Genomic DNA, 8,933 nt, shown 5'->3' with positions numbered 1-8,933 from the left:
AAAGAAAGAAAGAAAGAAAGAAAGAAAGAAAGAAAGAAAGAAAGAAAGAGAAAGAAAGAAAAGATCTTGCTATATAGCCCAGGCTAGCCTTGAACTCATTACCCTCCAGCCAGAGCCTCCCAAGTGCTGGGTTGCAGACATCCTCCACCACTGTAGGTTTTAACACCAATTCTTCAATTGCTATGACAACCCCAGGAGGTGAGCCCTCACTTGTTTATCGTGAGTGTGAAACTCGTCCACGGTCAGTCAGGCAAGAGGTGGTGGGGGTGGGCCCGGATTTGAACCTAAGCGAGGCAGATTCACCCAAGACACCCTAGACTCCACATATCTCCTTTCCCAGATGGAGCGACTGAGGGATTGAGGTCTAAGGGTCTCCAGTCACCTGACCGCATTCTGGGAACTCCCTGGCGGCCGTGGGACGAGGCCCCCTGTCCCCACCAGCTCCCCGGAGAGGGGTGCAGAAAGCAGGCTGGAAGAATCGACAGGTGGGAGTTTTCGGAGAAGGACCACAGGGAGATCTCCAGGGTGCACCTCCCCAAACAGCCTGGGCGGATCTGGGGGTTTTCCTGCCTCGCTCTCTCCGCCCCCAAAGTTGGGGGTGAGGAGGACCAAGCGGGGAGGGGGCGGGGCCTGCGGGGTCCCCGTCTAATGGCAAACATCTGCTGATCCCCACACCCGCCCAGCAGCCAGGCCCAGGCCGGCCGGACGCCCGGATGCCTTCCCGCCGCTGAGGGGCTGGGCCCGGCCACCGGGAGCTGCGAGGAGGGGGGACCGGGGCAGGGAAGGGGACAGAGCCAGACGAAAGAGGCGGAGCAGAGGGACAGAGTCAGGCAACGATAAAGAGATGGAGGTGGGTTAGGGACAGGGGGAGCGGGGCCCAGGTCAGGGCTGGGGAGGGTACGGGAGCGCGGGGTCCCAGACACTCGGATTTGCAAACTTTGCAGACTTGGGAGGGACCGGCTCAGGGAAAGGAGTGAGCTTGTAGCCTTGGGTGGGAGGTGGGTTAGAAATCCCGATAGTCCCCCTAGGGCAGCCCGGACCCCACGCCACCCCGACCAGCCCTCGGTCCCACTCGCCTGGCGCGCTCCAGCCTTCACCGTCCCGGGCGTCCGGCGCGCTCCGCCTCGGCCGCCGCTGCCCAGCCCGGCCAGCGGGGTGGCCACGCCCCCGGCAGAAAGCCACGCCCCTCCAGTCTCCTGGGCGCCTCTGCCGCGGGGGCCGGGGGCGAAGTTGAAGGGTGGTCGCGGGGCTGCACGCGCGGGGGTGCTGCCTGTGCAGGTCCCGCGGGCTCAGTCGCTCCCTGGCCACGGGTCCCCGGGACAGGCCCCCCCCTTCTCCAAGCCCGGTGCCCGCCCTTTGCAGCTGGGCGCTGCGGGGGGCGGAGCTGGCCACGGCCCAGCTCGAGGGCGGGAGCGTCGGCAGCGACTGGAGGTCACCCCTCCCCCGTTGGCCGCCCGCGGCTGGAAGCCATCCAGCTGCGGGCCGGGTGCACCGTGGCGTGACGGCCGGCCCGAGCTCCGAGATTGCAGCCCAATTCCCCACCCCGCCCCATCTGTCTCCTCCTGAGCTCGGCCTCAGTTTCCCCATCAGTAAAATGGGGCCAATCATGTGCCCTACCTGATAAGTGTGTTTAGAAAATTGTCGTCACACTACTCAGGCCAGCAGAAGTCACAGGGCGTGGCTTACTGATCTTGCGCGGTTGGGGACGGACCCCCAAGGCTCCCTGAGTGCTAGAAAATCTAAGCTATAGCCCCAGTCCAGAGATGAACCGCTTTTGTTTGCACAGGGCTTTCTGAAACCTTTCCGGCAGTGGTACACATCTGTAGTCCCAGCACATCAAAGATACAGAGCCAGAAAGATCGGGCATTCCAGGCCACCCTCTGGGCTGCAGGACTGTCTCAAACACCAAACAAAAGAAAACAACAATAAAGAGGAAAGAGAAGACCTTCCTGGAAGCCCCTTAGCACAGGGCTTAGGCTATCACAGGAGCTGGCGAGATGTCTCCGGTAAAGGGCTTGCCTGTGGAAGCACCGGACCTCCTTGGAATCTCAGCATCCCGGCAAGGGTTGGGCCCACAGGGTTATCTGTAGGCCCTATTCTGGGAGCTGGGCAGATGGCTGAGGCTTACTGGCAGGCCAGCATAGCTGGATCTGTGAGCTCCAGGTTTAGTGACGGAGCGGAGCCATCTCAAATATAAGTGCAGGAGAGGAGCAGGGGCTCATCAGACAGAGGCGCTCCCACGCCTGATGGCCTGAGTTCCGTCCCTGGGACCCGCACGGTGGAGGGGACAACTGAGTTCTGCAACCTCCACATGTGTGCTGTGCTGTGTGCAGCCACAAACATACAGACAAATGAATGTAACAAAGAAAGGAAGTGGTGAGAAGCCAGAGTGGCACACCCCTTTAATCCAGCGCGCAGGAGGCTAAGGCAGAGGTGGATGGATCTCTGTGAGTGCAAGGCCAGTCTGACCTACATGAAGAGTTCCAGGGCAGCCTGGGAAACCAAGTAAACACAAAACGAAATGTGGAGGGAGACTGAGGAATACGCACGCATGCACGCACCACACGCTTGTGCGTGCAAACCTCAAGGCGTGTGCACACACATGAACACATACTCTTTCCCATGGACGTGTTGCATCCCGTGTGCTCTCTCCTCCAACTGAATGTCAGCTCCCCCGGGGCAGGAACTACGTCAACTGTCATCACGCCACACAGGTTGCATATAAAACTCATTTTAAATTAAAAAACAAACAAACAAAACAAAACAAAACTTAGGATCCATCAGTGCAGACAGACAGAGGGACAGAGGGCCCAGCTCCAAGGACTCTGTGGTCACCCTATGGAGGAGGGGGCAGGAATGACCCCAGAAAGGCATAGGCAGCTGAGGTGTGGATGCCAGTCTTCTGGGTGCAGCTTTCAGCTTTGTGGGGTCAGAGGTCAGGCTTCCGGAAACTCGATCTGTTCATAGAGCTCCTGGGGGCAGAAGGCAGGTTAGCAGGACCACAGGACCCCAGCTCCACAGTCCTCCCTCCTCATTTGTCATCATCTAAGTCTTCCAAGAACCTGTGTGGACTCCCTCCTGTCTATCTGGATGATCAAAGGATCTTTCTCTTTAAACACATCACATTTATTCTTGTGTTCTCTCTCTCTCTCTCTCTGCCTGTGTGTGTGTGCAAATGTAGAAATCAGAGGATAACTTGCTAGAATCAGTTCTTTCCTTCTACCTTGTGGCTTCTGGGGAATCAAACTCAGGCATTCAAGCTTGGCTGCAAGTGCCTGCAGTCACTTAGCCGTCCCGCTTTCCCAGACCAGAAGATTCACAGAATGTTGATTCATGTCTGTTCCACAGGTGTGGAGACTGAGGTTCAGCTAGCTAGATAAAAGCTGGGGGTGTGGCTCAGAAATAAGGCACTAACCTACGGTGCATAAAGTCCTAGGATTCAGTCTCCATCCTAGGAAGGAGAAAGAGAGAGAGACAGAGAGACAGAGAGAGACAGAGATGGTTCACTGGGTAAAGGCACTTGCTACTAAGCCTGGGTTCAATCCCTGGGACGCATGTAGTGGAAGAGATTACTGCTGCTATTTGTCCTCTATCTCAACACAAAGCGCTGTGACACACACATGCCCTGCTCCATTAAAGCAAAGGTCGTGACAGAAAAACAGAATAGACAGATGAAGTCTCACAGACCAGCCCAGACACCACACACACTGCTGTGTGTGCGTGTGCGTGACAGCCCCCACAGTGGGCACCTGAGGCTGGTGGAACTTGGTGCCAGCAGCTGGGGCAGGCGCTGTGTAAGCAGAGGCTGCAGAGCCTCCCGTAGGCGGCTGTAGTGGCGCTCCAGTTCCCGGTGGTACTCCTTCTGGTCTGGCCCGATCAGCGCCTTGTTCTTCCTTAGTGCATCCTCACACCTGAGGGGTCAAGAGTAGGCTACTGGGGGCTGGCACTCAAGAGAGAGCAAGGACAGGGGCTAGGGAGCCTTAAGGATGTGCACGTGAGGGATTGGCAATGGTCATGCAAAGGCCCACAATGGGGCCTGTTAAACAGGGAGTCAGGCTGGTACAGCGGGGAGTCAGGCTGGGTACAGCGGGGATCAGGCTGGGTATAGCAGGGAGTCAGGCTGGTACAGCAGGGAGTCAGGCTGGCAGGGTTTTATAATAGCCACCAGTGTACTTTTTGCAGAAATCCTTGAAGCAGAGCCGTAGTTTGTTGTGATGTCGGAAGAGTTTGGGATCTTCTGGGATCTCTGACAAAAACACCTGGGCCACTTCCAAGGGACCCTACTGGGTGAGAAGACTCGTGAGGGTCCCTGAATGGCACCAGGAGGCTGCTGGGAGCCGCCGTGCCCCAGAAATGGCAGCCTTGCCTGGTTCACAGTGGGTCCCACAGAGCCCTGCAGCACCATCTGCAGCATCTTGGCATCTGGAGGTTCCTGCTCGGTGGCAAAGGCCAGCTCCCGGGTCTTCTTCTGCATGTCCTCAATGGCCACCTCCACCGGGGTCAGCACTGTCTGTGGGGAGAGCGAGGTGTGTATCACGGGGCGTGTGCCTGCGCTGAAGGGCGAACCCGCTGGGCTCTGCAGTGTCCTCTCCCGAGCCAGCCCGGAGTGGCCGAACTGGTGGGAGGGAAGGGGTCCCAGGCTGTGAACAGTGCTGGGGGACTCAGTGCTGCTCCTCCGCGGGGTCTTGACGCAACTGGGGTTTCTGGTCTGGTTCACTTGCTGTTTGCTTTCGAGTCTAGGGACTCTATGGCCGAGGTTTCCACATCTCTCCAGGCCTGGTGGTTAGAGGCTGTAGCCTGGTGTCCCTCTACTTCCCAAACCCAATTCTGCTACGCCCGGCCCCTTCCTGAAGCTCAGCTCCCTGGAATGCACTGTTTGGGGGGTCCCCTGCTTTTTCTTCTCCATGCCTCTACCTGGACCTGGAGTCCCCATCCCTCCCCTTCCTGGGTCCGGAGCCCCTCCCCCGCCGGTGTCCCCCACCCCCGCCGGCGTCCCACCTCCTCCCGGTGGCACACGCGGATGCGTGTCTTGATGTAGGGGAAGGCGTGCTCGGTGCTCAGCAGCGTCTTGCGCTTGTGCTGCTCCGCCAGCTCCCCGTGTGCGCGCCCGTCCGGGGTGAAGGGTGTGCAGAAGAGGAAGGCCCGCAGGCCGTAGTTGCGGTCGAAGTAGGTCACCCGGTCCTTGAGCTCGTAGGTGTCAAAGTGCGGCTCCACATAGGTTATCTGGATGTAGGCCTGGAGCAGCGGGCGGAGCATGAGGCAGCTCCAGCCAGAGGCCCTGGGCCTCCGGGCTGGAAGGCTTTGAATCTAGAGTCCCAGATCTCCCTGGAGCTGGATGTACAGGAATTCCCCTCACCCCGAGAAACAGGACTTGCCCGGACCGGCATCTGCAATCTTGGGGGCCTGGTCAGAGGACGCACCTTCTGTGGGTCCAGCTTGGACTTGTCCACTGGGTTAGAATCTTTGATGATCTCGACCACATCGTCCCCGAACCTCGCCGTATAGAACTCCTAGAAACACAGGGTTGACTCAGGGGCCCCGCTGGGGGAGCAGCCCCCACCATGACCCATGTGGCCTGTCCCACCGCCCGGCCCAGGACGTGCCTCCAGCCGGTGTGAGATCTCTGCCAGCTTTGTGATTGACGGTTCCTTGTACACAAACTCTTGTTCATCCAGGTCACCAAATCGTGCACCATAGAAGCCCACTCGGAAATACGTCCCAAATACACGCTGGGCTGAGAGAAGCCGGTGGCGTTGGCAAGGAGGCATCTCTGCAGACGCCCTCCACCCCACACACGCTGGGGGTGGCATGCAGAGGGAAACAGGTGGGGATGGGGAACCCTGAGAATGCTCAGGAGTCTGTCTGGGGGCCTCAGATGCAGTGAAGTGGACTAACATGTCGGGGGATCACAGAGGCGGGACACCATCTTTGTGTGTGTGTTCAAGACTGAACCCATAGCTACTCAGGTGCCAGGGCTAAACCATAGCCCCAGCTCCTCACTGGAAGTTCCTAGCTTTGTACTCTAAGGCTGAGCTAAGCCCCTGCCATTTTCTTTTTATCTTAAAACAATTATGTATTTGTTTCTTTATTTAAGACAGGGTCTCTCTACATAATCCTGCCCTGGCTGGCCTGGAACTCACTAGGTAGACCACACTGGCCTTCAGTTTGGAGATCTGCCTGCTTCTGCCTCCCCAGTGCTGGGATTAAAGGCCACCACACCTGGTTGGTTGGTTTGTTTGTTTGTTTTTGAGACAGGGTTTCTCTGTGTAGCCCCGGATGTCCTGGAACTCACTCTGTAGACTAGGCTGGCCTTGCATCAGAGATCTGCCTGCTTCTGCCTGAGTGCTGAGACTAAAGGCATGTGCCATCACGTCTGAGTTGTCTTAAGTTGCACAGGCTAGTCCTGACCTTTCCATCCTCCTGTCTCAGCCTTCTGACCATCACCATTCTTGGTCAGTTTCCTCGTTTAACATAAACTTGAGTTTCTGTTGCCTCCCCCGGCTCAGCAGCAGCATTCCAATACCCGATTGGGGCTGCGCTGCTCACAGTCCTACCTCAGCACCATGGGACCCAGGCCCAGCAGGTGCCCTAGTGACCGAGCGACTAAGCAACATTCTTGACTGCATCCTGTTCTGGGAGGGTGGGCTCCAGTTCTAGGACATTCACCCTAAGAAACCATACCCCCAACCCATGGGGATGTGGTGGGATCATTCCAAAGCCACTCACCAAGGCCGATCCAGACAGGGTGGGGCAGACAGGGTGAGGCCAGGAACAGGAATGAAGGGACGGTGGACAGAGAGATGAAATCATTGGAGAGGTCAGAGGTCAGAGTTCACCCCCCCCCCCCTCCTGGTTATACCACCCCATGGAGAATCATTCTATAGAGGGAGGGAGAGATTAAGAGTGAAGGGGAGGCGGGGACCTACCCCCCCTACTTTCCCCCACCCAGCCTGCCAGGGCTCTGGGTTCCTGCCATCTTTGGCCAGAAAATTCTCCCTCAACTGAGAGATGCCTAAAAATAGAAAAGAGGAGGGATTGGTGGGGGCACCCTAACAAGAGATGAGGAGGAGTTGTCCTGGGCAGAGCTGGGAGCTGGGGAGACTGGGATGGAGAGAGCCTGAGGGAACCCTAACACAGAGGCGGCTCTAGGGGGAGGAAAAAAACTGGATGGAGAGGCAAAGAGATAGCCCCTCCTTCTCTACCCCATCCCTGGTGGTGACTGAGCTGGCCCTACCCGAGGGAGGGCTGTCTCTGGAGAGTTCCCAGCTGGGTGACTCACAAGGCTGCCCTTGAGATTTGGGGGGGGGGGGGGCACTTGAGGGGAGGGAGGGAGTAGGGGGTGTGAGTCATCACACTGAGCCCAGCCCCTGAGGAGGGGTGCCGTGCTGCTCTGCCGCCCCCTAGTGTTCGTTGACCACTGTTCACCCGGGATCAGGGTACTGCAGACTCACCTCCCAGCCAGAGCTCTGTGGAAAAAGAGACAAGATTAGCACGGCCCAGGGTCCAGGAGGGACTAGGAGGGAGCCTGTCCTGGGAGGGGGGCCGGGCGCCCACCTGGTGCATAATCTTGGTGAAGGCTTCCTGCAGTTTCCCATGCACCGCGGCCAGCTTCTTGTAGTCTCTGTGGGCTTCAAGGATGGGGATGAGGTTTTTGTAGACTTCATTCACCGCTTCATACAGACCACCCTGAAGAACAGGAGAAGCGAGGTAAGGACTCCCTAAACCTCAGGCTCCCCCTTCCCATTAATTTCCACTACCCTGATAACCCCTAACACAGACAGGACGTGCCTTCCTGCTTGGGCCCCACTGTGGCCTCCATGCATGCTAGCTCTTCCTTGGCTCGGAGTGGGAAGGCTTTATTGCGGAACCACGGAAAAGGCCCAGGGCTTCTGAATACGCTAGGCAAACGCTTGTTCCACCCCTGAGACACACCATCTTACATACAGTTTGCTTTAAAAAAGTAAAAAACCAGGACCAGGGGGGAGATGGCTCAGTGGTTAGACGCCCAGGCTGCTCTTGTAGAGGACCTGGGCTTGGTCCAGCACCCACATGGTGGCTCACAGACATCTGTAACTCCACTTCCAGGGAATCTGACACCCTCTTCTGACCTCCACAAGTGCCAGGCACAGACATGGTACACACACATACATGCATGCAAGCCCTCATACATATACAATTATATATATAATTTTTCCCCCGAGACAGGGAGACAGGGTTTCTCTGTGTAGCTTTGGCTGTCCTGGACTCACTTTGTAGACCAGGCTGGCCTTGAACAGGAGGCAGAGATCCGCCTGCCTCTGCCTCCCTGGGTGATGGGATTACAGGCGTGTGCCACCACTGCCTGGCTAAAAACAGTTTTCAGTTTAATTAAAATTTAATTTTAATTTAGGTTTCCACCTCCAGGCTCCTGCCCTGACCTCCCTCCGAGATACATATACTGTCACCTGGAAAAGTAGGTGAAATAAGCCCTCTCCTCCCCAAGGTGCTTTTGGTCATGGCCTTTGTCACAGCAACAAAGGAAATTAAGACTTCCAGAAAAGGCACTTGCCACTGAGCCTGAGGACCTGAGTTCAGTCCCTGGAATTCACATGGCGGAGGGAGAGAACTGACTCCTCTTTGAATGCTGCCCTCCAACCACACATCACACACGTGCATTTGTGCCTGAGTGCGCGCGCGCGCGCACACACACACACACACACACACACACACACACACACACACACACATTCAGTGGGGCACTGAGGATGTAGCTCAATTTGTAGAGTACTTTGGCCACATGCATGAAGCCCTGGGTGCTATCTTACTACTACACTGAGAAGAAGGAGAAGGAGGAAGAGCAGGAGGAGGAGGAAGAGCAGGAGCAGGAGGAGCAGGAGGAGCAGGAGCAGGAGGAGGAGGAAGAGCAGGAGCAGGAGGAGCAGGAGCAGGAGGAG

The 8,933-nt window shown here is 57.1% G+C and overlaps 1 protein-coding gene across 1 annotated transcript in view; it reads right to left on the bottom strand.

Moving 5' to 3' along the window:
- Nucleotides 1-2,358: 2,358 nt before the first annotated feature.
- The window catches only part of Dock6 (dedicator of cytokinesis 6), a 52,498-nt gene continuing 45,923 nt past the window's right edge, over nucleotides 2,359-8,933 (bottom strand). Inside the window, exons 42-50 of the mRNA XM_055619211.1 lie at nucleotides 7,555-7,686; nucleotides 7,452-7,466; nucleotides 5,604-5,729; nucleotides 5,421-5,510; nucleotides 4,999-5,235; nucleotides 4,367-4,510; nucleotides 4,174-4,280; nucleotides 3,750-3,911; nucleotides 2,359-2,972 (exon numbers count right to left, since the gene is read on the bottom strand). Of these exons, the coding sequence (XP_055475186.1) occupies nucleotides 2,930-2,972; nucleotides 3,750-3,911; nucleotides 4,174-4,280; nucleotides 4,367-4,510; nucleotides 4,999-5,235; nucleotides 5,421-5,510; nucleotides 5,604-5,729; nucleotides 7,452-7,466; nucleotides 7,555-7,686 (1,056 nt within the window). The 3' untranslated portion in view covers nucleotides 2,359-2,929. The remainder of the gene's footprint in view (nucleotides 2,973-3,749; nucleotides 3,912-4,173; nucleotides 4,281-4,366; nucleotides 4,511-4,998; nucleotides 5,236-5,420; nucleotides 5,511-5,603; nucleotides 5,730-7,451; nucleotides 7,467-7,554; nucleotides 7,687-8,933) is intronic.

The sequence above is a fragment of the Psammomys obesus genome, unplaced genomic scaffold, assembly GCF_907164565.1.
Source record: "Psammomys obesus unplaced genomic scaffold, mPsaObe1.curated_primary_1811, whole genome shotgun sequence".
In the NCBI taxonomy this organism is placed as follows: Eukaryota; Metazoa; Chordata; class Mammalia; order Rodentia; family Muridae; genus Psammomys; species Psammomys obesus.
This window is presented reverse-complemented; position numbering and strand designations above follow the sequence as displayed.